The following is a 27,098-nucleotide window of genomic DNA, read 5'->3' on the forward strand; positions in this document are numbered from 1 at the left end:
CCTGCTACGTGTCCTCTGACTCCGTATAAAATCTGAAAATGTTTATACTAGTGTGGTTCACACTTTGCATTACTACAATGAACATCTGTTGGTTTATTACTGTCTTGTTACTGCTGCATTCCTGCACTCCAGGTAAACACTTTATATCACAAAAGTTTTTACACACAGAAGATTTTTTATAGCTTTTGAAATTGTTTCATAGACTTGTCTACAATAACAATTAAAAAATATATAGTAGATCATTTATTTTCTCAATCCTTAGTTTTGTTAATATGTTTGATGTTGCTTATTATTAGCATTAATATAAACACCAAATGGTTTGGCTTTAAAACAATCTCTGTTAAGGTGACTGTATTGTTGGGGGTCAAGTGTCCGTTCCACACAGTCGGCCTTACATGGTCTACATTCAAGACTCAACAAGGAAAATGGTGTGTGCCGGTTTTTTGGTAAGAGAAGATTTTGTGATGACAGCCGCCAACTGCAAAAAAAGGTGAATAAATATATACTATAAGTCACCTTTACCGTCAAAAGATCTGTGTGTTGAATGCTCTGCAACGGACTGTAAAGATGCTCAGGTACACCTTAACTGAAATGGATGATTTTTCTATTATGTGGACAATAAAATTGAAATGGTCCTGAGACAACAGAAACTTTACAATCAGTTCTGTCACATGAGGTATCGGTACATGTTTACGAGTACATGACCTTATAATCAGGCCTGATACCTATACTGGTGCATCCCTAACTACAACCTAAACTTACTAATATAATGGTCAGTGTATGTAACGCATATAAAAGGTGAAACCTGAGCATTTTCAATTTATCTTATAAACCTTTTCTTTAGGGCATGGGTAGTAAGATACGTTGCTTAAGATTGTTTCTTCCTGTTTGTTTAGTACTCTCAAGGTGTATTTGGGCGTCAGTGACACAACTTTGTTACCCACTGGTATAGAGGTCAATTCGTTTCCACATCCAGGTTTCGAGAACAAGCCCGGGAATGACATCATGCTACTGGAGGTATGGGTGTAATTTCTACAGATTTCTTTTAACCAAAACTTCCTTAAGTTTTTTATTATATAACCTTTTAAATAAACAAAAGAGTTATCTGCTCACCCAAGAACATCCCATCTTCCCATCTAGCTTAAAACTCCAGCAACTTTGAACAAGACAGTGACTATCATTGACCTGCCAAATCCTTGGAATGACAAAATGTTCAAGGACTGTTTGGTTATGGGATGGGGCTCGATGATACATAAACATTATTCTCCATCGACAGTCCTGAGAGAATTAAGCGTGACTCTGAAAAACCTCACACATTGTTTTGAACCTGACGTCATATGCAACGAAGACCCATTCGGCCCAGCACAGGTATGCATTTCATAAACTTTAACATTGAAGTTGCGTTGCTGTATTTTAATAGTATAAAAATAACACATTGAATGTCAATAACAGGGAGACTCTGGAGGTCCTCTTGTCTGTAAAGATATCGTAATGGGTATTGTGTCTTTTAACCTGGAGAAGACCGAAGGCTACCTTACAGGATACACACGTATTTCTCAGCACCTTCTATGGATTAATGAAATCATGAAGAAAAAAAACATACCTTATTGGATAGTACCCCGTAAGGCAAAGCTAGATATAGTCAAAACATTTTGTATTCGAGCCGTTTAAAGAAAAAAAACATCTGATATGTAAAGTAGCTTACAAAAGCACTCCTTTAAAGTGTTGCTTTGTATAATCTAAATGATCTATTTGCAGAGCCGGCCCAAGGACTAGCGAACCAATCGGCGGTATTCCTTACATATTGTCTAATGGTTTATTTCGCTTATTTCCACTACATCACATTAAGTATGCCAATTGGTACTGCAAGACTTTGAATTTTTAAGTGCAAATAAACACCTGATCACTCCTGTGGGTTTACTACTGTTACAATTAAAATCCGTAGAAGGGTAAGAACATTGGTATGATGTAAGCAAATAAACACAGCTACAAAAAAAATTATAATGCGTAAATTAGTTATTTTGGTAGCACAGAAGGGTCCCCAGATAAAATTCTGCTTAGGGTGCTTTCTATTTGTATAACAAATGTTCACGCTACACCTGGCCATCACTGCATGCACGCAGATAAAATGGCATTCTCTACCCTTAAGAGCTCTATAAGAGGCTCTGTTGAGATTTAATGTTTAAGATACTTTTCAGTATTCCTCAAAACAATCACTAATGATGGTAGTGTTATTTATTCAAATTAAATGTTCCCGGATTTTCGTATAACAATTTTGATATCTTCTAAGTAAAAGTGAAATACAAGAACATTAAACAAAGTGGCAATACTATATCACTATACTCCCTTATACTCTAGCAGAAAAGCTTGCACAAAGTTTAATGTGAACTGACGGATTCGCAGATGCAGCTCCATTGCTATTTCCTAAGTAGTTTATGGTAGTGTAGAGATGGTGTTTCACAACCTTTGTGCAATTGCAGGTACTGAAACTCACTCACCAGTAAACAAGCAAAAGGAAAAAACAGTAAGTGAATTTTTTATTAAAGAAAAAAGTAAAAAACGCACCTGTTTAGATAACTATTTTCATTCATTGCATCGGACACTGAAGCAGCTCCCTCAGACGGTTGCTCTTTACTTTAATATAAATTCATGTCCTGCAATAAATGTTTTAGGAGTCCATATCAACCAAAAGGTCTTCTTCAGAGTCGACAGAGAAAACTGGTACAAAGGTGAGGGACATTTGACCTTATTGGTTTATAATTCATTTGCTTGTTAAATATATTGTTCAGATGTTCAAATAACCAAAACAGACTCACCCCAACCTCCATCTTTCGCTTTCGTCAGTGCTCGACTAATGTCAATCCTTTGCACCTTCCTGCTCATTGGCTACAAGGTTATTTTGGTACTCGGCCCGACTTTGTCTAACCAAGCGTATCTCACAAATCGGACACCATCTGAACAATATATTAAAAACAATAAGTTCATTCCCTCAACTGTTTTCTGACTGCAATAACTGTTGTAGGAGTCCATATCAATGGAAAGACCTACCTCAGAGTCGACAGAGAAAACTGGTACAAAGGTGAGGGACAATTGACCTTATTGGGTAATATTTCTTTTGCTTTTTTAATATATTGTTCAGATGATTGTGCTTAAAAGCTGGATGTCCGATTTCTCATAGCCATTGTTGATGTTCAAATCATCAGCACAGACAAGATCCCACCATCTTTCGCTTTATTCAGCGCTCGGCTCAACTAATGTCAATCCTGTGCACCTTACTGCTGATTGGCTACAAGGATGTTTTGGTACTCGGCCCGAATTTGTCTAAACAAGCGTAATTCAGAAATCGGACACCCCGCCTTTAACAATACATTTATTACCTCAACTGTTTTCTGACTGCAATAACTGATGTAGGAGTCCATATCAACGGAAAGACCTACCTCAGAGTCGACAGAGAAAACTGGTACAAAGGTGAGGGACAATTGATCTAATTGGGTAATATTTCTTCTGATTTTTTAATATATTGTTCAGATGATTGTGCTAAAAGGCTGGATGTCCGATTTCTCATAGCCATTGTTGATGTTCAAATCATCAGCACAGACAAGATCCTACCACCATCTTTCGCTTTATTCAGCGCTCGGCTCAACTAATGTCAATCCTGTGCACCTTCCTGCTCATTGGCTACAAGGATGTTTTGGTACTCGGCCCGAATTTGTCTAACCAAGCGCATCTCACAAATCAGACACCATCTGAACAATATATTAAAAACAATAAGTTCATTCCCTCAACTGTTTTCTGACTGCAATAACTGTTGTAGGAGTCCATATCAATGGAAAGACCTACCTCAGAGTCGACAGAGAGAACTGGTACAGAGGTGAGGGACATTTGATCTTATTGGGTTATATTTCGTTTTCTTTTTTAATATATTGTGAATTTGATTTCTAGAACAAGGGGTAGAGACTAACACAAATTTATTTTCTAAACAGAGTCCTCAAAGATTGAATATATGCCTTAAAACAACAAGACATTGACAAAACTGAAGCTGGAGAAAGTGTTGCTACAAACGGAAATTTGCTAACGCACTATTGGAGTGTATAAAAATATATCTTGTTGATGGTCAAATTCTGATCACTACCTGTTATCCAGGATGGTTACAAATAAAATGGCCCAAGCTTGTTTGATTTGTCTTTTATTCAAGATGAGTTATCAAAATGGTGTTGCACAATCTCTTTCTTGCCGCTCTGCCACTAGGTTGATCCAAGGGCACTTGGGCTGAGGGTTTGGATCAGGGAATGGTGGCATTTATACAGCAATACATCATAATCACCTGTGTAATGGAAAAATGCAGTTCAGTTAGGTATTAGTATTTGTAATTGAGTGCTTATAGACGGTTTCATCGTGACAAGATTAACAAATGTTAAGAAAGAGCACTCTTGGATTCAATGAAGCATTATACAGAACCATTGTTTGCTTTATCATAACAGCAAGGCTTTCACGCTGATTTTATGTTAAAGCTTTTTATTAGCCCAATTTAATATTTTCATTTCCATTCCATTTTCTACCGCTTATCCGAACTACCTCGGGTCACGGGGAGCCTGTGCCTATCTCAGGAGTCATCGGGCATCAAGGTAGGATACATGGAGGATGGAGTGCCAACCCATCGCAGGGCACACACACTCACTCATTCACTCACACACTCACACCCTACGGACAATTTTTCCAGAGATGCCAATCAACCTACCATGCATGTCTTTGGACCAGGGGAGGAAACCGGAGCACCCGGAGGAAACCCCCGAGGTACGGGGAGAACATGCAAAGCGGGAATCGAACCCCCAACCCTGGAGGTGTGAGGAGAACGTGCTAACCACTAAGCCACCGTGCCCCCCTGTATTTTAATTTAATATTCCAAATTTAAATGGAACTGACACCTGACCCCTGACAATACCGTTCTTTGTTCCGTTTCTTTGTTGTAAAATGGCTGCTGCACGTTGTGAGGATGAGATGAAGATGGGGGTGGAGGAAATGGCGTTTCATTGTGGCGCATTTTCAAACACACGTTGCACTGAAAAGACTCATTTTAATTCAAAAAGATTAACTTTCAAAACACAGTGAGAAATATAAAAATAGAATAGCTTCATAATAACAAACAACGCTGCAAACACCTTATGAAAAAATACTTATTTAAATATAATTTTCAGGTCTTTTCACAAACGTTCAAAGCAAATTTCACAACAAATTTCTGTGAGTTACAGTGAAAATTGTAGAAGAATGTAAGCTTCAACTCAAGTGAATTTTAAGACCATTTCCCTTATCCACTCTTCAACATGGGAAAGACAAAGGAACACACCATTCAAGTAAGGCAGATGTGTTTCGGCCTTCACAAGTCAGGCAATGGCTACAAGAAAATAGCCACTCGCCTGCACCTGCCAATATCTACTGTCAGAGGAATCATTAAGAAGTTTAAAACAACTGGAACAGTGGTACACAAGCCTGGACGAGGACGCATGTTAATTTTGCCTCCACGCACAATGAGGAGGATGGTAAGAGAAATAAAAAGTTCTCTAAAGCTCACTCTGAAACAATTCCAACAAATGGTAGCATCTTGGGGTCACAAAGTATGAGAGTATGCAGAAAAGCACCTCATGCCCACTGTGAGGTATGGGGGAGGGTTGGTGATGCTGTGGGCCTGTTTCTCTTCCAGAGGCCCTGGGAACATTGTAAGGGTGAATGGCATCATGAATGCTTTGAAATACCAGGACATTTTAAAGCAAAATCTGGTGGCCTCTGCCCGAAAGCTGAAGATGGGTCATCACTGGGTCTTTCAGCAAGATAATGACCCTAAACATGTGGCCAAATCTACACAGAACTGGTTCACCAGACACAGAATCAAGCTCCTCCCATGGCCATCTCAGTCCCCAGACCTCAACCCCATTGAAAATCTGTGGAGTGAGCTGAAGAGGAGAGTGCAGAGGAGAGGACCCAGGTCGCTGGATGATTTAGAGAGATTGTGCAAAGAGGAATGGTCGAAGATCCCTCTTTCTGTATTCTCCCATCTTGTGAAACATTATGGGAGAAGATTAGGTGCTGTTTTGTTGGCAAATGGAGGTTGTATAAAGTATTAAAATCAGAGGTGCTAATAATTGTGGCACACATGATTTGATGTAAAATAATTCATTTTTAACGTGGGATTTTTTTCCCACTGAATAAATGCACTTGAATTAAAAGTTGGATTTTCATCTTTTTTTCCTTTGGGTCCTGTATTATTTTGAACAAAACTGAATTTATTTGAACCCAAAGAACACATCTTAACCAGGGGTGCCAATAATTATGGAGGGTACTTTATGTCACATGAGGTATCGGTCTTTGTTTTCGGTGCATTTTTACGAGTACATGAGCTTAGTATCAGGCCTGATACCTATACTGGTTTATCCCTTACTACAACCTACACTTACTGAAAAATGGTCAGTGTATGTAATGCAGATAAAAGCTGAGCATTTTCTATTTAGTTTATAAACCTTTTCTTTCGGGCATGGGTAGTTAGATTAGCTGCTTGAGATTGTTTCTTCCTGTTTGTTTAGTACTTTCAAGGTGTATTTGGGCGTCAGTGACACAACTTTGTTACCCACTGGTATAGATGTCGATTCCTTTCCACATCCAGGTTTCGAGAACAAGCCCGGGAATGACATCATGCTACTAAAGGTATGTGTGTAATGTCTGCAGATTGTTTTAACCTTAAATAAACAAAAGAGTTATCTGCTTACCCAAGAACATCCCATCTTCCCATCTAGCTTAAAACTCCAGCAACTTTGAACAAGACTGTGACTATCATTGACCTGCCAAATCCTTGGAATGACAAAATGTTCAAGGACTGTTTGGTTATGGGATGGGGCTCGATGATACATAAACATTATTCTCCATCGACAGTCCTGAGAGAATTAAACGTGACTCTGAAAAACCTCGCACATTGTTTTGAACCTGACGTCATATGCAACGAAGACCCATTCGGCCCAGCACAGGTATGCATTTCATAAACTTTAACATTGAAGTTGCGTTGCTGTATTTTAATAGTATAAAAATAACACATTGAATGTCAATAACAGGGAGACTCTGGAGGTCCTCTTGTCTGTAAAGATATCGTAATGGGTATTGTGTCTTTTAACCTGGAGAAGACCGAAGGCTACCTTACAGGATACACACGTATTTCTCAGCACCTTCTATGGATTAATGAAATCATGAAGAAAAACAACATATGAAAGGCTGAGCCAGATAAACACAATATGTGTAACATTAACGCCATTTAAAAAAAGAATTTCTTCATCTGCAATGTAATGTACTCGATTAAAATAAAACTTAATCTTATAAAAGTCTGTTGACTTTCTGTGGCTACATGATCTGAATCACGAGCTGGTCGTACTGCCACCTAGTGGTGAATCTTTATAACACAGATTCAAATAAGTGGAGAATTGAGCATATTCTTCAATATTCAACAAACGACAATCTGGTACTGGAAGTACTCAAATGACACCGTGGTAAAGGAGTTATAACTTAAACTTAAATGAAGATATACTATATTGTTCAGGTCTAAGGCTCATAGACTTTTGATATGAAGCCCTGATGCGACTCTTTCATCAACGTCAATCCAGAGGTCATGATTTATCATTGCATCATAGTAAGATTGTTTGGAGGACAACGTATTTTGGGAAAACTTAAATAATGTCTATAGAGCCTATTGACTAGAAAAACTTGTTTCTTCCCACGGGCGTACAGTTTTCTCATCACCAAAGTGTGTTACGACAGCAGCAAAAGAGCGAGATGTCAGATAAACTGACCAGAATTTAAAGTGTGGTAAAGTTTCTATAATCTGTATGCCTGGTAAGGGTCTTTTAACACAGTACAAAAGTAAACTTCTAGACTTTTATTGCAGTTCACAATTGGCACAAGCAAAGCCTGCAATGAACATCTGTTGGATTATAACTATTCTGAAACTCCTGCGTTCCTGCACTCCAGGTAAACACTTTATACATTTCTGGATTTCTAAGGTAAGGATTTTTTAAGGTATAGGTCTATTGTTATTGCATACTGATGTTTAATAATGACTCATTGAATGTCATTCACTGGTGTTGCAAGTGGCATCATGTCTTTAAACTGGAATAAACCATCTGGAGACTACATGACAGGACATACTCGTATATCACAGCACCTGCTATGGATTCAAAGAGTCATAAAAATCCATAAGTGAACATGCAAAACCTGATAAACTCTATGGGCCGGTTTCCCATACAGGCCTTAAGACTAGTCCCAGACCATCTTTATGTTAGAGGTGTCTTGATGAAAAATAACTTTAAACTTTATATCTTATATCTTAAAACAAAATGTCAAATTGAAAGAAAGAGGCTCAAAATAAAATACAGTGCCACCAAGTTAATAAAAATACAGATTTATTAAAGTTCTTACAAAACCTTTGTTTTCACTATTCCCTTAAGGATTGTGTAATTTAAAGTTAAATGTTTCTAGAATGGTTATCAAGTATGAAGTATGAAAACGTTTTTAATAGTGGTGGGCCGTTAACGGCGTTGACGTGCTGCGTTAACGTGAGACTCTTATCGCATCATAAAAAAAATGTCGCCGTTAATCTATTCTCAAAGTTGGGTTGGGAGCTGGGTCTATACTACGCAAGCTATGATGACTTTCACCTTGATATTTTAGCGCGGATGTATACCAGCTTAACTGCACTGTACGGGGCGAGAACGAGATTTTTCAACTCGCTTGATTCGCGTCATTCGCGGAAGCAGAAGCCGCCTCATCATCTCATAACCAGGGCGTCATTCGCGCGATTCGCGCCGCAAGTAGGTCTATCGCGTCTTTGCATTGATTTAACATGTAAATCACTCTCGCTTGACGCGCCATTCGCGTTTGGTCTGAACACAACATAACGTTACTGTGAAATTACCGCATCAAACGTGACGTGCTAACATGGATGCAGCTATGAAGCCGCCGGGTTTTCTTCAGGGAATATTCATTTTTAAGAAGCTTCCCAATGGAAACATCGACAAGACTAAGGTTGTTTGCACCTTGTTCAATGTGGAATTGGTTAAATGTACGGAATTGGTTTACATACAATTGGTTTAAAAAAAAAAACGCTTTCTCTCAACAGGTAGTGGTCTAGCTTTAGTTGAAACCAGTAACTTTGTATTGAGATCTAATGTATTATGGCTCCTGTATGACATCGCTTGTTGCTCCCTCACTCTTTGTAAATCGCTTTGGATAAAAGGGTCTGCTAAATGACTAAATGTAAATGTACTGTAGGAGCTCTTCCAGTCTCAAGTACCACCTAAACGCAAATCATCCCTTAGCTAATGCGAAAGTAAACACAAGTACATTTTATTGAACATAATTTAATTTTCATCACAAATTATCATAGTAGAACAGCTTTCTCAAGCAGTTTGTGATGCATTTTGGAAACAGGAGATGAGCCCCTGGTCTAATGCGCCACCTGGCTTGAGACACCCGTTCTCAAAGACTTACTTTTAGTCATTATTTGGGTAGCACACATATTCTGAATGCCTTCGGCAGAATTCAAATGAGCCATTTTAATCTAGATTAAAAAAAATAATCTATGCCCACCACTAGTTTTTAATGCTTTTAGATTTCTGCGGAGGGGAAAAAAATGTGCCACAGGCGGGTAAAATGCCCCAACTCTGACAACACAATTTGCTTAATAAATTTACAGTATAAACAGTTTTATCTTAAAAATAAAACCAAAAATAAAACTAAATAAACATGAATGAACATTAAACATCAATAAATAAACCATGATGAAAATCAGTCAAATAGTAAATAAACAAGAAAACATAATAAATATTTTACTACACCACTTGGTTAGATTAGATGGAAAACCATAAGAAGTGATGTTCAAAAGATGGTAATGCAGTAATAAAATGGCTGGGGGCTTTGAACCCCACAACGGGTTTAAAAAAAATCATTCTTATGTTTTCCTTAAACATCATGTAGTCCCTAACTACAGTATAACTACTAAATCAATCCAGTCAATGAATCAACATTTCAGTTTTTTAGGGAGCAACATATTTTGGCTAAAAAGAGGTTATTACTGAGAACACAAATCAGATCAGTAAAATAAAGTCCTCCCAGCGTGATGTGTTTTGTGTCATAAAAAATGTGGTTCATTTACGAGACATCAGCAAAAGACAAGATGCTATGTTAGATAAACTGACCTGAATATAATGTGTGGTGGAGTTCTTGCCATCTGTCTTCCTGCTACGTGTCCTCTGACTCAATATAAAAGCAGAAAACATTTTAACTTAAGTGTGGTTCACATAGTATTACTGCAATGAACATCTGTTGGTTTATAACTATTCTGCTACTCCTGCATTCATGCAGTCCAGGTAAACACTTTATGCATTTCTGGATTTCTATCTTTAAAATTGTTTCCTAGACATCGAGAAAATTATAGAAAGGGAGGGAATTCAGTAGATCTGATTGTTAATGGTCACATTAATATGTTAAATGTTCACTATAGGCGTTAACTAAACAGGAAAACAAGTGTCATCAAAACTTTTTCTTTTAGGGGATGGCATGGATCATGGTATCGTCGGCGGTCATGCGTCCGTTCCACACAGTCGGCCTTACATGGTCTACATTCTTGACTCAATAACCCACACAGCGTGTGACGGTTTTTTGGTTAGAGAAGATTTTGTGATGACAGCCGCCCACTGCAAAATGAAGTAAGTAATATAACATGCTACATGTGACCAATGACGTTAAAAGATAAGATCTGTGTGTTGATATATGAAGCAACTCGACAAGAATGATTTTTGTATTATGTGGACATTATGTGTAATTGACTCCATTTTATATATAAGAATTATTTAATGAACAACTTTTCTGTTAGTTTCAGACGTCCCAAGGTGTATTTGGGCGTGAGCGACAAAAAGTTTTTACCCCATGGTATAGAGGTAGATTCCTTTCCACATCCAGGTTTTAAGAACAAGCCCGGGAATGACATCATGCTACTAAAGGTATGTTTGTAATGTCTACAGATTTTTTTACCAAAACGTCTTTCAGGTTGTTAATTCATAATCTTTTTAATAAACTAAAGAGTTAACTGCTCACACAAGAACATCCCATCTTCCCATCTAGCTTAAAACTCCAGCAACTTTGAACAAGACTGTGACTATCATTGACCTGCCAAATCCTTGGAATGACAAAATTCTAAAGGACTGTTTGGTTATGGGATGGGGCTCGATGATACATAAACATTATTCTCCATCGACAGTCCTGAGAGAATTAAACGTGACTCTGAAAAACCTCACACATTGTTTTGAACCTGACGTCATATGCAACGAAGACCCATTCGGCCCAGCACAGGTATGCATTTCATAAACTTTAACATTTAAGTTGCATTGCTGTATTTTAATAGCATAATAATAACACATTGAATGTCAATAACAGGGAGACTCTGGAGGTCCTCTTGTCTGTAAAGATATCGTAATGGGTATCGTATCTTTTAACATGGAGAAGACCGAAGGCTACCTTACAGGATACACACGTGTTTCTCAGCACCTTCTATGGATTAATGAAATCATGAAGAAAAACAACATATGAAAGGCTAAACCAGATAAACACAATATGTGTAACATTATCGCCATTTAAAAAAAGAAGCTCTTCATCTGCAATGTAATGTACTAGATTAAAATAAAACTTAATCTCATAAAAGTCTGTTGACTTTCTGTGGCTACATGATCTGAATCACGAGCTGGTCGTACTGACACCTAGTGGTGAATATTTATAACACAGATTCAAATAAGTGGAGAATTGATCATATTCTTCAATATTCAACAAAGGACCATTTGGTACCGGAAGTACTAAAATGACACCGTGGAAAAGGAGTTATAACTTAAACTTAAAGAAGTTATACAATTGTTTTCAAGTCTAAGGCTCATAGACTTTTGATATGAAGCCCTGATACGACTCTTTCAGCAACAAGAGGTCAGGATTTATCATTGCATTACATTAAATAATTTCTAAAGAGCCTATTGACTAAAACTTGTTTCTTCCCACGGGTGTACAGTTTTCTCATCACCAAAGTGTGGTTACGTTATGACGTCAGCAAAAGATGCGATGTCAGATAAACTGACCAGAATTTAAAGTGTGGTAAAGTATCTACAATCTGTATTCCTGGTAAGGGTCTTTTGACACAGTAGCCTACAAAAGTAAACTTCTAAACTTTTACTGTGTTTCACACTTGGGACAAGCAAAGCCTGCAATGAACATCTGTTGGATTATAACTATTCTGCAACTCCTGCGTTCCTGCACTCCAGGTAAACACTTAGGTGAGGATTTTTTAAGGTATAGGTCTATTGTTATTGCATACTGATGTTTAATAATGACTCATTGAATGTCATTCACAGGGAGACTCTGGACATCCCCTTGTTTGTAGAGGTGTTGCAAGTGGCATCATGTCTTTAAACTGGAATAAACCATCTGGAGACTACATGACAGGATATACTCGTATATCACAGCACCTGCTATGGATTCAAAGAGTCATGAAAATCCATAAGTGAACATGCAAAACCTGATAAACTCTATGGGCCGGTTTCCCATACAGGCCTTAAGACTAGTCTCAGACCATCTTTATGTTAGAGGTGTCTTGATGGAAAACAACTTGTATTTACATATCTTTAAATATTTCAGTGCGATTGTTTTGTCTCAAGATGCACACCAGTAATATTTTTTTGTAAAATATGTTTTTTAAATGGTTAAATATCCTAATTTAACTAAAGCCTAGTCCTGTTTTTAAATAATCCCTGTCTGGGAAACTGCCCCAATATGTTTAACATTTGAGCCTTTTAAAAAGATCTATATCTGCAATGTTGTAGATTAAAATAACTTTTAGCATTCATTCAAACGACTGTTGATGTTTTTACTTTTCCACCTGATGAAAGGTAGCTAGATTATGCAAAAACTACAGCTGGCCACCTAGTGGTCGAAGTTAAAGACATTCAAGAACTGCCAAATAAGCAAATAAACAAAATGTCAAATTAAAAGAAAGAGGCGTAAAATAAAATACAGTCCCACCAAGTTAATAAAAATACAGATTCAAATGTGTCTAGAATGGTTATGAAGTATGAAAAAGTTTTTAATGCTTTTAGATTTCTGCGGAGGGTGAAAAATGTACTAAAGACGGGGTAAAATGCCCCAACTCTGACAACACAATTTGCTTAATACATTTACAGTATAAGCAGTTTTAGCTTAAAAATAAAACCCAAAATAAAACTAAATAAACATGAATGAACATTAAACATCAATAAATAAACCATCAGTCAAATAGTAAATATATTTGACTACACAACTTGGTTAGATTACATTTGATGGAAAACCAAAAGAAGTGATGTTCAAAAGATGGTAATGCAGTAATAAAATGGCTGGGGGCTTTGAACCCCACAACGGGTTTAAAAAAAATCATTCTTATGTTTTCCTTAAACATCATGTAGTCCCTAACTACAGTATAACTACTAAATCAATCCAGTCAATGAATCAACATTTCAGTTTTTTAGGGAGCAACATATTTTGGCTAAAAAGAGGCTATTACTGAAAACACAAATCAGATCAGTAAAATAAAGTCCTCCCAGCGTGATCTGTTTTGTGTCACCAAACTGTGATTCATTTACGAGACATCAGCAAAAGACAAGATGCTATGTTAGATAAACTGACCTGGATTTAATGTGTGGTGAAGTTCTTGCCATCTGTCTTCCTGCTACGTGTCCTCTGACTCAATATAAAAGCAGAAAACATTTTAACTTAAGTGTGGTTCACAAAGTATTACTGCAATGAACATCTGTTGGTTTATAACTTTTCTGCTACTCCTGCATTCATGCAGTCCAGGTAAACACTTTATGCATTTCTGGATTTCTATCTTTAAAATAGTTTCCTAGACTTGGAGGAAATTATAGAAAGGGAGGGAATTCAGTAGATCTGATTGTTAATGGTCACATTAATATGTTAAATGTTCACTATAGGCGTTAACTAAACAGGAAAACAAGTGTCATCAAAACTATTTCTTTTAGGAGATGGCATGGATCATGGTATCGTCGGAGGTCATGTGTCCGTTCCACACAGTCGGCCTTACATGGTCTACATTCTTGACTCAATAACCCACACAGCGTGTGACGGTTTTTTGGTGAGAGAAGATTTTGTGATGACAGCCGCACACATGTGACCAATGACGTTAAAAGATAAGATCTGTGTGTTGATATATGAAGCAACTCGACAAGAATGATTTTTGTATTATGTGGACATTATGCGTAATTGACTCCATTTTATATATAAGAATTATTTAATGAACAACTTTTCTGTTGGTTTCAGACGTCCCAAGGTGTATTTGGGCGTGAGCGACACAAAGTTTTTACCCCATGGTATAGAGGTAGATTCCTTTCCACATCCAGGTTTCAAGAACAATATGGGTAACGACATCATGCTTCTAAAGGTGTGTCTCTGTTGTTCTTATTTGCCATCAAAAAATTTCAATGTGTTCGTTCTATCAAAAAACCTATGAGGTATCTGCTCACACAAGACATCCCATCTTCCCATTTAGCTTAAAACTCCAGTTACTTTGAACAAGACTGTGACTATCATTGACCTGCCAAATCCTTGGAATGACAAAATCTCTAAGGACTGTTTGGTTATGGGATGGGGCTCGACGATATATGATCACGATTCTCCATCGACAGTCCTGAGAGAATTAAATGTGACTCTTACAAGTGACGCAAACTGTGGCAAGCCTGATATTATATGCCATAAAGGCAAAGTTGGGCCATCACTGGTATGTATTTAATTAAATGTTGCTTTTTATGTTGAACGGGAACAGTTTATTTTATTGTAGAATGATTATATATTGACTAACTTCATGTCATTCACAGGGAGACTCTGGAGGCCCTTTCATTTGTGGAGGTGTTGCACAAGGCATTGTGTCTTTCTACATCGGGATATCTGAAGACTACATATCAGGATATACTCGTATATCTCAGCACCTACTATGGATTAATACAGTCATGACTAAGGCAATCAAAGCTGATAAAGTCAACATTTGAGCCCTTTAAAAAGATGTGTACCTGCAATATAATGTACAAAATTCAAATAAAAGTTTCCTTATTGCATTCCTTCCAAAGTCTATTGATGTTTTTTTTTTCTTTTCCATGTGTTACATTTGTAATATAAACAACCTCATTACAACCGTCAACCAGCGCCATTTTGAGGTCAAAGTTTAAGACATTCAAACAACTGCGTAATAAGCACTGGGTATAACCCCTTTATTTAATAAATTGCAATTGAAAAGAATAAAGGAACTGGAATATAACGCAACAACACTAATGTAATGAAATTAAAGCTTTTTTGTTATGCCTCATTATTATATTCCCCACATAATAATATGAAATACTATGTAATGTACAAGAGTTTTGAAATGAAGCATTTTTACATGGTGGTTTGCACAGGCCTTTATGCATGCAGACACATTAACAAAAGTGTTTTGGAGACAACATATTTTGGAAAAATGTGAATAATCCCTAAATAATCTTTTACTGACAAATCTTTTTCCTCCCGTGTGTGTATTTATGAGCTGTGGTTACATTAAGAGACATCAGCAAAAGATGCCTAGATAAAATGATCTGATTAAATGTGTGGTCAAGTTTCTACCTTCAATCTTCCTGCTTCGTGTCCTCTGACTCCGTATAAAAGGTGAAAACGTTTATACTAGTGTGGTTCACACTTTGCATTACTACAATGAACATCTGTTGGTTTATAACTCTCTTACTTCTGCTGCATTCCTGCACTCCAGGTAAACACTTTATATCACAAAAGTTTTTACACCCAGAAGATTTTTTATAACTTTTGAAATTGTTTCATAGACTTGTCTACAATAACAAGTTCCAATAATTAAAAAATATATAGTAGATCGTTTTTTTCTCAATTCTCAGTTTTGTTCATATGTTTGATGTTGCTTATTATTAGCATTAATATAAACACCAAATGGTTTGGCTTTAAAACAATCTCTGTTAAGGTGACTGTATTGTGGGGGGAAATGTGTCCGTTCCACACAGTCGGCCTTACATGGTCTACATTCAAGACTCAACAAGTAAAATGGAGTGTGGTGGTTTTTTGGTAAGAAAAGATTTTGTGATGACAGCCGCCCACTGCAAAAAAAGGTGAATAAATATATACTATAAGTCACCTTTACCGTCAAAAGATCTGTGTGTTGAATGCACTGCAACGAACTGTAAAGATGCTCAGGTGCAACTTAACTGAAATGGATGATTTTTCTATTATGTGGACAATGAAATTGAAATGGTCCTGAGACAACAGAAACTTTATAACCAAAACATATTTCACGTATAAGAACTATTAAATGGCTACACTTATTGAATGTTGGACATATGTTAATTATGAAACACAATTATTGTCAAAAAATTATTTTGTTAAACTTTTCTTTAGGCTTTCAATTGTAACTTTAATTTGCTATTTTTAGTCATCTTAAGGTGTATGTGGGAATCAACAACACCAAGTTTTTACCCCATGGCATAGGTGTCGATTCCTTTCCACATCCAGATTTTAAGAACAAGCCCGGTAATGACATCATGCTTTTGAAGGTATGTCTTCAACGTCTACAGATTCTTAATTGACATAGAAACTTGATATGAACGTTGATACGCAATTTTTTTAAACCTGCTGACACAAAAACATCTCGTCTTCCTATTTAGCTTAAAACTCCAGCAACTTTGAACGAGACTGTGGGTATCATTGCCTTGCCAAAACCTTGGAATGAAAAAATCTCAAAGGAATGTTTTATTGTGGGATGGGGCTCGTCCAATTTCTCTATCCACTCCCCATCAGGACACCTAAATGAGTTGAACATGGCTCTTGGAGACCTGACACATAGTCTAACTGATATTTTATACAGTAAAGGCAACGCAGGGCCCTCATACGTATGCATTTTAAAAGCTTTAACATTTTCTGTTGAATTCAAACTTTTAAGTTATCTTGTTATTGTATATTGATGTTTAATAATTACTTATTGAATGTCATTCAAAGGGAGACTCTGGAAGTCCACTTGTTTGTGGAGATATCGCACAGGGGATCGTGTCTTTCAGCATTCGTCCGTCTAAAGGCGCGGTTATAGGATATACTCTTATTTCTCAGCATCTCCTTTGGATTAATAAAATCATGCAAGCACCTCATCAAATACAACGCGGTGAGACAAAACTAGATATGGTCAATACATTTAGTATTAGAGCCATTTAAGGAAATTTCATCTGATATGTAATGTAGCTTCGTGTTACTTTTTAAAATCTACATGATCTATTAGTATTACAAATGTTCACGGTACAGCTGGCCATCACTGCATACACAGTTAAAATGGCATTCTCTACCCGTCTAGAGGCTTGACATACAAATTACAGAGGATCTATAAGATGCTCTGTTGAGATACAATGTTTAAGATACTTTTTCAGTAACACTCAAAACACTATCACCAATTATGTTATTTGACAAGTTTTTATTTTTTCAAATTAAAAGTTCCCACATTTTCGTATAATAATTTTGATATCTTCCAAGTAAAAGTGAATACAAGAACATTAAACAAAGTGGCAATACTATATCACTATACTCCCTTATAACCTGACAGAAGAGCTTGCACAAGGTTTAATGTGAACTGACGGATTGCAGATGCAGCTCCATCGCTTTTTCCTTAGTAGTTTATTTTAATGAGATGGTGTTTCCCAACCTTTGTGCAATTTTAGATAATACAGCTCGCTCAGCAGTAACCAAGCCAGTGGAAAACGCAGTAAGTAAAAAAAAATTCTAAAGCAAAAAGCACGCCTGTTATTGATAGCTATAACATTCATTGCATAGGACACTGAAAAAGCTCCCTCAGACGATTGTTCTTTACTGAACCATAAAGTCACGTACTCAACTTTTATCTGACTGCAATAACTGTTTTAGGAGTCAATATCAACCATAAGCCCTACTTCAGAGTCACCAGAGAAAACTGGTACAGAGGTGAGGGACATTTGACCTTATTGGTTTATATTTCTTAAGCTTTTTTAATATATTGTGAATTTGATTTCTAGAACAAGGGGCAGAGACTAACACAAATTTCTTATCTAAACAGAGTCCTCAAAGATTGAATATATGCCTTAAAACAACAAGAAATTGACAAAACTGAAGCTGGAGAAAGTGTTGCTACAAACGGAAATTTGCTAACGCACTATTGGACACGGAGAAACACAGTTTACAGTGTATAAAATTAAATCTTGTTGCTGGTCAAATTCTGATCACTGCCTGTTATCCAAGATGGTTACAAATAAAATGGCCCAAGCTTGTTTGATTTGTTTTTTTATTCAAGATGAGTTATCAAAATGGTGTTGCACAATCTCTTTCTTGCCGCTCTGCCACTAGGTTGATCCAAGGGCACTTGGGCTGAGGGTTTGGATCAGGGAGTGGTGGCATTAATACAGCCTGTCTCCAAGCATTAACCCATCATTATCACCTGTGTAATGGAAAAATGCAGTTCAGTTAGGTATTAGTATTTGTAACTAGCCTAACACAAACGGGAAGTTAACTGGTGGCCAGTTGCGCGTGTCAGATGAAACGGTCAATACTAAAATGCATACAAACATTTGTGTGATGAATAACTGCCTGATATACAATTAATTGTCCCGAGATGAAAACAAATACACATATCCACAATTTTTTAAAAGATGTGAAGAAGCGTTATGCTGAATGACAGAGCGCAGTCATAAAATACACAGTAGCATGATCATCTATTAAAATGTAACAGACAAGAATACGAGTTTGATTTTCAAGCATTAATTTCACTACGAGTTGAATCTTTGACATGGCCTAACTTGGTCAATTTTAAAGATATCAAGATCTTATTTTCACAGAATACAGTTTATATTATGTAGGATTGTGCGAAAAAGATGGGGTTATTTAAACAGGCATGGTCACTTAATGTGGAATAGTACATCCTTAGTGTAAGGTTGTATCTCAAATTTGACCACAAGTAATATATTTCTTACATTAAGTACAGCTTGCTTTTCCCTTATTAAAGTAACTTCCATCTTATGGTGAAAATTCTTGTAATGTTTTAATCATTAACCTTGATTTCTTTTGAAGTGAAGAATGACGGATGACTTAATTATTGGGAAATTGTAATTCTGTCATGAACTAATTTAATGTCAGCAAATACATACCTGTCCATTTCTGCCACGAAACAGAGCGCTTTATGTCAGCACTTCACAAGGTTAGTTTCCCGTCTAGTCCAGCATCAGGATTTCAGCCTGAAAAAGAAAAATGTCTTTTATTAAACAGAAGACTTGAGAATAGAAAACTCATGCATTAACAAGGGGTTTACCCAGTTAAGTTCTGATCTTATAAATCCAAATGTGTTTAAGATAAATCAGCACAGATTTGAAAAAAGGCAGAATGTTTTTTTATACAGGGCTCCATAGAGATGCACTCAAAGGTCAAATGATGCAGTCTACATTTCTTCAAATTTGTTTAATTTCATTTCGAATGATTTACTCAACTGACAAGAGTCTTCAAACGGGTGCATTTAATATTCACCAGAACAGGTATGTACTTTAATCTCTCATTTCAAGGGCCACATGAAGAATTTACCAGCAACACAATTAGGCTACCAATACTATCATGCAGCTTGTATGGAGGGGTTGTGGAACAAAGTCTGGAGGTCTAATAGATCGACTGGCCGAGACATTAGTGGAAGAAAACATGGACAATGAGAACTGTTGTAGGATGCGTACAGGAGAGCAAAATGTTTACCTCACATTACAGGCCTATTTCCACAATTGACCTAGCCAAGAGAGCAGCTTTCATCTCAGGATTCTTGAGTCGGAAGGCACAACACTTCATTCTCCAAGGACATTGTTGATTTCCAAATTTGATCGCAGAGCACTCTTGGATTCAATGAAGCATTATACAGAACCATTGTTTGCTTTATCATAACAGCAAGGCTTTCACCCCGATTCTATATGCTGAAGCTTTTATTAGCCCAATTTAATATTTGTATGCCCAAATTCACAGACAAGTCTTAAAACTACCCTTTACTGAGAATACCTAAACATGTCATTTCCATTAATTTATTTTAAGTAATTTTTTTTCCAAGTAATTGATTAAAAGTGATTTTCATATAATTTAATTAAGACATAGTCCTGGTTTAAGCCAGAGTCATGTCTGTGAAACCGGGCCCAAAACATCCAAAACCTAACCAATTCCCCCTAAGCCCATTAACACATGCATCAGGTCATTTTAAGAATTTTGATCAGAGGCACAAGAAATCAGAGCATTTTCCATCCACTTTTTAATGGGCTTCATGAAGCCAGATTAATACAAAAAAAGAAAAGGAATTGTTGAAGTGTTGATATACAGAAAAGAGCACATTTCTTTCCCCAGAAGGAACAAAATCTTGACATTTAAGAGGATAAGTTCAGTCCACAGTAGAGCATACTTAAAAAAAATTTAGACTACCCAAAGAGTAAAGTAACCCGGGCCATGGAGAGGAATACAACAAAGCCCCAAAAAGGGGCCAAATAAGCCATTTGTGTAGTTTACTCTTTGGATGATGAATATTTACAAATCTTTAGCAACGTCAAGGTTTGCAATATGCCTGCCTTGCTTCACTAAAGGAATGCATCACAAAATGGAGGTGGCAAGGAGCCATAAAGAACACATCACAGCTTATCAAGCTTCTATTGAGGATCGGATTAGAATATTTTGTGGCGAAACTGCCGCTTTAAAACTCAGTTCCTTTAACGTTAATGACCCTTGGCGCTTTTAGTGAGCGACTATAAAGAATTGGTCCAAAAGATCTTTTAAAACAATTGGTCGTAGAAGCTATCAGGCTGTGTTGGACAGGTCAAATTTTCACGCATGGTTCAGAGACAGTTTCTCAAACACATACTAAAATGGAAAAACAAAGACAATTTCAAGCCCCTGCGAGCATCCATAACGCATCGCAAGGTAAAATGATGGGTACAGGAACCTCAACAGGCTTTTACAGTAATTGCTCAAGGATTTTTTAGGTAGTGCCTCAGTGAGAGGAACATCCTGCGGATACTTAACACAGTAAAAAAGGAGTCTTTTTAATAGAACACTTGAACCAGAAAACAAAAAAGCAAAAAATAAAAAGGTCTTCGAAGAGCACATCTTTTTAAATACAGCCAGCGAAGTGATGATCTTGCAATCAGGAATTTTTTACTCGTGTGAAGCTGAGGACAAGAAGTAGGCAAGAGTGTAAAGGCACTGGAGCATTTTCAACATCCTTTCCAAACAGTGAACTGACATCAAGACAACCCATTTTCACGATTCTGTCGAACAAGGTCTTTGATTTTACTTGATCATAGAACTGGACTCGCATAGAGAAATGTTTTACGTTTTGAACTTTGGCTTGCTATTCCGAGATAAAGGCAACAAAGTAGACCAGATCTCAAACTTTCAAAAATGGCAGTCTTGTATTCTACAGCGACTCAGTGGACTGGGAGAGGTCCAGGTTATTAAAAAAATAAAACTAAAAACCAAAGGAATATATTCCCGTGTCTATTCGGTCAAATCAATACATACCGTAGCTGTCATAGTTATCTCTGTAGGAGCCACCGGAACGGTCGTAACCTCCCTGGTTCCTACAAGTCAAGCGAGATTAAGAACTAACATTAGTGTTAGAGTAACAATATGTTAAATATAAAAACATGTAGAGCTATTGCATGTAGAAATAACTCACCTGTTGTCTCTATATCCGCCACTGGAGTAGCCTCCACTCCTGTTGGACGAGTATCCGCCACCACCGTAGGATCGTTCACCTCCGCCGTAGCTCCTGTCTCCGCCACCACCATAGCCTCTATCACCACCGCTGTAGCTACGGTCACCACCATAGCTTCTGTCCCCACCGTAGCTCCTCTCACCACCAAAACTCCTGTCACCACCATAGCTTCCACCACCTGTTTAAAATGTAGTGAACTCAATGTGTTTCAAACAGCCAGTCATGGGTTTAACACAACAGGTTTATTTTTGTATTGACTATCTCTTACTGTGCAGCAATAGCCACAGTGGTCTTTATTAGCATTAAGACTATACTAAGAAACCTTTCGGCATTTAAAGGCGGGGAGTCCGATTTCTGAATTACGCGAAGTGAGGCAGCAGAGTGCCAAAACTACCTTGTAGTTAATTACAAGCAAGGTGCAAAGTATGGACATTAGTCAAGCAAAGTGCTGACCCAAGCGAAAATAGGGGTTGATTTGAAAATCAATGGCTGTGAGAAATCGGACATCCCGCCTTTAACAATAAAAACTCACCTCTACCTCTTCCACCCCTGAAGAAACCTCTGCCACCTCCAGAACCACCTCTGAAGCCCCCAGATCTTCCACCAGACTTGCCAGCTTCATCAACTCTGATCATACGGCCATCAACAGACTGCAAGAAAAAGAACAGACCATTGTGAGAAAATTACACCTTAAGAGCTGCCAAACTGATTTAAAAAAATTAAGACCTGTTCCCCTCACCTTCCCATTCATGGCAGCCATGGCATCTTTAGCATCCTCGGGATTCTCGAATGTTACAAAGCCAAAACCTCTGGAACGGTCGGTTTCTCTGTCTCTGATGACGTCAACTAAAAAAAATTGATTGGTTAAAAAATTGAATTTGGTGAAATTGTTTAAAACAAAAGCTAAAAATAAATCAAACCTTTTGCAATCGTTCCATATTTGGAAAAGGCATCTTCCAAGGACTGCTCGGTGGTATCATAACTCAGACCACCAATGAATAGCTTTCCCTCGTCAGACATGTTGAAAATCTATAAAAAAAAAAAGTCATTAAATCTATACAAGTTAAAGCAAAGTGTATAAAAAAGTAACTGCAAACAAGCGCAAGTAGAAAATCTTGTTAACGCAAATTAGTCTTCAGTGCAACGTGCGTTTGAAAATGCGCCACAAAGAAACGCCATTTCCCCCCCCCACCCCCATCATCTCAACCGAACAACGTGCAGCAGCCATTTTGCCACAAAGAAACTCTTAACGGAAAACCTAACGTGCAACATTGTGTAAATTAATCTAACGTTATTCGTAGGTGGAAGCATGTGAGCAAATGTATTTTAGGCGCAAAAGCGAGTTTGAAAATGCACCGCGACGAAACGCCATTTCATCCCCCATCCTCACAACGTGCAGCGGCCATTTTACCACGAAGCAACTATCATAAAGAAAACCCCCGGGGCTGCATCTTTTCGGGTAAATCTAACGGTATTTATCGTGGAAAATACATTAGCGCAAAAATGTATTTTTGGTGCAACTCAAGTTTGAAAAATCGCCAAAAATAAGCGCCGTTTTATTCTCCAGATCCACGTGTAACGCTGCCGGCCATTTTAACACAAAGAAAATATTTCCACCAAAAAAAACCGGGCTGCATTGTGGAAGTTATTATATCGTTGGAACACTTATGAAAGCAAATTATCTTTAATGCAACGCGTGTTTGAAATTGCGCAAAAACGTAACGCCATTTTCTCCCCCATCTTAATCTCCCTCGCAACGTGCAGCCGCCATTTTACCAGACAGAAACTCTTATTCTCAAACGAAAACCTCCCGGGATGTATTGTGCAAGTTTATCTAATCGAATTATGCTGAAACGAAACGCCATTTTCTCCCCCACCTTCATCTCATCCTCACAACGTGCAGCAGCCATTTTACCACAAACTATTTTAACAAAAAAAACTCCCCAGCTGTATTTTGAAGGTTAATCATTAGAGTTAAATCGTGGAAAACGCAAGAAACAAACATTACAAAGCAAAATCATGCAAATTCATTCGGTTTAGTTAACTGTAGGTCAGCGGAACTAGGTCAGCCGTTGATGGGCTTACAGCCCGTTACGAACAAAGAAATCTAGCGTTACAACGATTACCGCGGTCTTAAACTATAATATTATGCGTTTGTTAACTTTCAAATAAAGCAGCAATTGAGACGCAAAATATCTACAAGCGCATATAAAATTACACATGGTTTCGACAATAGGAAATTAATACCGTTAAAACACGATAAATGCGCCAAAATTACTCGCTACAATAAGACCATAAAACGTTCAAGCATAATACAAAACAACGCGTATTTGTCCTATACAAGATAGTTAAAATTAGTTTTTACCTTAGGGTTTCTCGGGACCAAAGAACAGGTAGTGAACGTGACGCAGACTGCGACAGAATGAGACCGTGTTGAGAAAATGGCGCGAGTTTAAAGGCATCACGTGGATGCAAATCACGGTGGGCGTGACCACGTCGCCTTCCTTGATTGATTAACATGAGAAAAGACGGTCATTGTATGTTAAAACAGTTACTTTTAATTCAACTACAGGAACTGAATTTACTTTTCCGTTCATATCACACACAGTGTTGAAAATATTTTTGTTTTATAAACTAAAATATCCTTTAGCAAACTTTTAATATTTTAAATGCTAGTTTTTTTTTGAAGTGCTAGCTTTAGTCGTTGATATATATATATATATGATTAAACTAACCATGTGTACGATTCAGAAGTTAGATTTAACTTTCTTAAATGTTTGCATAAAAGTGTATGAAGCATATGATTCTTTTTTTAAATATTTATTTTCACTTTCTATAGGCCTACAGAAACCACTATTGTTTCCATTTTTAGCCCTAGACCCAATGAACAAAGTAAAACCTAGAAGCACAGCAAATGGGGGGTTGGCCGACCCTATAGTGTTGCAAGCCATTAGCATTAAAAGTGTTTACATTGGCTAAGAATAAAAAATGTAGGCCCGGTTTCACAGCTTTAGCTAAAGCCAGAACTACGCCTTAGTGGAATTAAGATATTTACGTCACTTTTGTAAAAATATATATATCGAAAAAGACATCACTGGTCTGCATCTCGAGGCAAAACAATAGCACAGATATATTTTAAGACATTTCAGGGCAAGTTATATTCAGGTAAGGCAGGTCAAACATTCGTTTTAGGCTAGGATTAGCCTCTTACCATTGTCAGTGAAACCATGCCTCATTTAGTTAGTTGACAATTTTAAACTCTTTTTTATACCTCTCTTCAGCAAAATCATAATTTGAGGGAATAGGCCAAGGAACGAATCCTGCTTTAACATCTGCAAAAAATCAAAGGGAATGAAAAACGAGTTCTTGCTTTTTACATAAAACAATCAAGAGAAACAGGGTTTGTTTGTTAGAGTAGAGTTGGTTTCTAGGCTGTTAGGAATTGATGATAAAAGTTTAAAAAAGATAAGGTTCCTTGCGATTTACCTATTACAAGTACAGATCTCAATACTTATTTTTTAAGGGTCTAAAAAACTTTATTGCCGATTCTATGCTGAAATAGAACAGAATCTCAAGAAGTATTGCTAATTTAATTTGCTAATTTAATTTATCAGTAGACCAGCCTTGATATCACTAAGTAATGGCCCCCAACAGAAAATCACTGCTCTTCCATAACATTATCACATCAATGGAATCAACCACTTCTCATGCATCTCTTAAGCACCCCGAACAATGTGGCCGACTGAGAACCCCCACAGGGCAGCAATGACCCCACCCAAAAACAGTTGGTTGCAGTGTGAATGTGAACATTTGCCACTCATTGTACCATCCTGCAACAATCAAATAGATGGGGCTAGCTTGATGCATAATCATCCTTTTGTCTTACATTGCCATGACCCTTGAAAGAGACACATTAAGAGCTTTGCAAAGCAAACAGCTTGTTCCTATTTTGCTAAAAAATGTTAGATAAATCAATCTTTTATATTCTGTAGTTACCAACTATTTGTAGCATAATATCAAATTCATATTTTAAATGACTGTGCAAGGTACGTTTGGGGCCCTGACTCAAATGCACAAAAATACATGTCTGCTCTTTCTAGGGGCTATAAATATCATCACTCAAAGATGTGCCGTGACCTGGATAAAGATGCTTCTTCTACAAGCCAAGCGAAAGCATGCTAGAACAGGGGTGAACCAGTCGGGTTATAAATATCATAGCCTTAGGACCTTAAGAGCGGTCCTGTGCTTAAACCACCCACACATGCTCTTCCTGTACCTTACCATAACTTTCCATTTCTCGAACATACACTCCCACCACCACACAGCCTGATCAACATGAAATAGTTTGTTTAAATATTTAACAGCAATAATAATAATAGAATATTAGATATTTTTAAGTATTTTTTTTCACCAAACCACAGTACTAATGTCATTTGGCACTCAGGAAGCAGCGTCGTGCATCACTATTTTTAGATAGACCTATGTGCAGATTTGTAGGTCTGTTCTGGCAAAATGTATGCTCAAGATTGCTTGAAAGTTCATGTATTAGTCAGTTAGAGATATGTTTGTGTGAGATGTGCCTAAACAGGTTTTATTTTTGTGAACCATAACCCACGTGTTTTGGGGAGGGGGTGGATTACAGGTTTGGCCGACACAGAGGGGTTGAAAATTGTCTTAATTTTCAACATTGTATTATGCTATTTAGCCAGTGGAGGGCAGTAAATGCATGTGTCTCAGAACAGAAGTATTTCCATTGTTTAACAAGCATGGTCAGCATATCATGTCTAATATCATATGTGACCCTGGACAACAAAACCTTTCTTATGGGTACATTTTTTGAAATTAATTTTTTTACATAATATGAAAGTTGAATAAATAAGATTTCGATGGATGTATGAGTTTTAAGGATAAGACAATATCTGTCTGAGATACGACCGTTTAAAACTCAGGAATCTGAGGGTCCAAAAAAATCGAAATATTGAGAAAATTGCCTTTGAAGTTGTGAATCAGAGGTGCTGTAGTAGGCTATACACTCACAAAAATAAGGTTTTTATATATTTAAGATAGAAAATATACAAAATATCTTCACGTAACGTGATCTTTACTTAATATACTAATAACTTTTGGCATAAAAGAAAAATCGATCAGCTTGACCCACACAATGTATTTTTGTCTTTTACTAAAAATGTTCCCGTGCTACTTAAGACTTGTTTTGGGATCCAGGGTCACATATATTGTTACCTTGAAGCATAAT

The 27,098-nt window shown here is 37.2% G+C and overlaps 5 protein-coding genes across 9 annotated transcripts; 4 read left to right on the forward strand and 1 right to left on the reverse strand.

The window, feature by feature from the left end:
- The first annotated feature begins 77 nt into the window (after positions 1-77).
- Positions 78-3,647, forward strand: LOC130429937 (granzyme-like protein 1). The gene is made up of 8 exons (XM_056758791.1): positions 78-132; positions 346-490; positions 897-1,017; positions 1,141-1,368; positions 1,453-1,666; positions 3,023-3,079; positions 3,412-3,468; positions 3,529-3,647. The coding sequence occupies exons 1-8, from the start codon at positions 78-80 to the stop codon at positions 3,645-3,647; spliced, it is 996 nt and encodes a 331-aa protein (XP_056614769.1).
- A 2,085-nt stretch (positions 3,648-5,732) lies between these two features.
- On the forward strand, positions 5,733-7,315 carry LOC130429938 (granzyme-like protein 1). The gene is made up of 4 exons (XM_056758792.1): positions 5,733-6,019; positions 6,576-6,696; positions 6,786-7,013; positions 7,098-7,315. The coding sequence occupies exons 1-4, from the start codon at positions 5,733-5,735 to the stop codon at positions 7,248-7,250; spliced, it is 789 nt and encodes a 262-aa protein (XP_056614770.1). The 3' UTR covers positions 7,251-7,315.
- A 2,518-nt stretch (positions 7,316-9,833) lies between these two features.
- Positions 9,834-11,896, forward strand: LOC130430213 (granzyme-like protein 1). The gene is made up of 6 exons (XM_056759238.1): positions 9,834-10,400; positions 10,583-10,739; positions 10,907-11,033; positions 11,155-11,382; positions 11,467-11,691; positions 11,812-11,896. The coding sequence occupies exons 1-5, from the start codon at positions 10,346-10,348 to the stop codon at positions 11,617-11,619; spliced, it is 720 nt and encodes a 239-aa protein (XP_056615216.1). The 5' UTR covers positions 9,834-10,345; the 3' UTR covers positions 11,620-11,691; positions 11,812-11,896.
- A 2,166-nt stretch (positions 11,897-14,062) lies between these two features.
- Positions 14,063-15,035, forward strand: LOC130429939 (granzyme G-like). Its single transcript, XM_056758793.1, has 3 exons — positions 14,063-14,221; positions 14,345-14,500; positions 14,609-15,035. Exons 1-3 carry the CDS (start codon positions 14,090-14,092, stop codon positions 14,846-14,848), a joined length of 528 nt encoding a protein of 175 aa, XP_056614771.1. The 5' UTR covers positions 14,063-14,089; the 3' UTR covers positions 14,849-15,035.
- Positions 15,036-17,543: 2,508 nt separating this feature from the next.
- Positions 17,544-24,361, reverse strand: cirbpb (cold inducible RNA binding protein b). Of its 5 annotated transcripts, XM_056758862.1 has the most exons (8): positions 24,210-24,361; positions 22,765-22,873; positions 22,584-22,690; positions 22,377-22,494; positions 21,806-22,022; positions 21,649-21,707; positions 19,263-19,349; positions 17,544-18,556 (listed from the first exon to the last, which is right to left on the reverse strand). In XM_056758862.1, exons 2-7 carry the CDS (start codon positions 22,862-22,864, stop codon positions 19,345-19,347), a joined length of 606 nt encoding a protein of 201 aa, XP_056614840.1. In that variant the 5' UTR covers positions 22,865-22,873; positions 24,210-24,361; the 3' UTR covers positions 17,544-18,556; positions 19,263-19,344. The 5 variants fall into 5 exon arrangements, with proteins under 5 accessions (XP_056614840.1, XP_056614842.1, XP_056614838.1 ...); XM_056758864.1 differs by lacking the exon at positions 17,544-18,556 and having other exon boundaries at positions 21,649-21,731; XM_056758860.1 differs by lacking the exons at positions 17,544-18,556; positions 19,263-19,349 and adding an exon at positions 20,373-21,296 and having other exon boundaries at positions 22,383-22,494.
- Positions 24,362-27,098: the final 2,737 nt, after the last annotated feature.

Source organism: Triplophysa dalaica, chromosome 10 (genome assembly GCF_015846415.1).
Source record: "Triplophysa dalaica isolate WHDGS20190420 chromosome 10, ASM1584641v1, whole genome shotgun sequence".
NCBI lineage: Eukaryota > Metazoa > Chordata > Actinopteri > Cypriniformes > Nemacheilidae > Triplophysa > Triplophysa dalaica.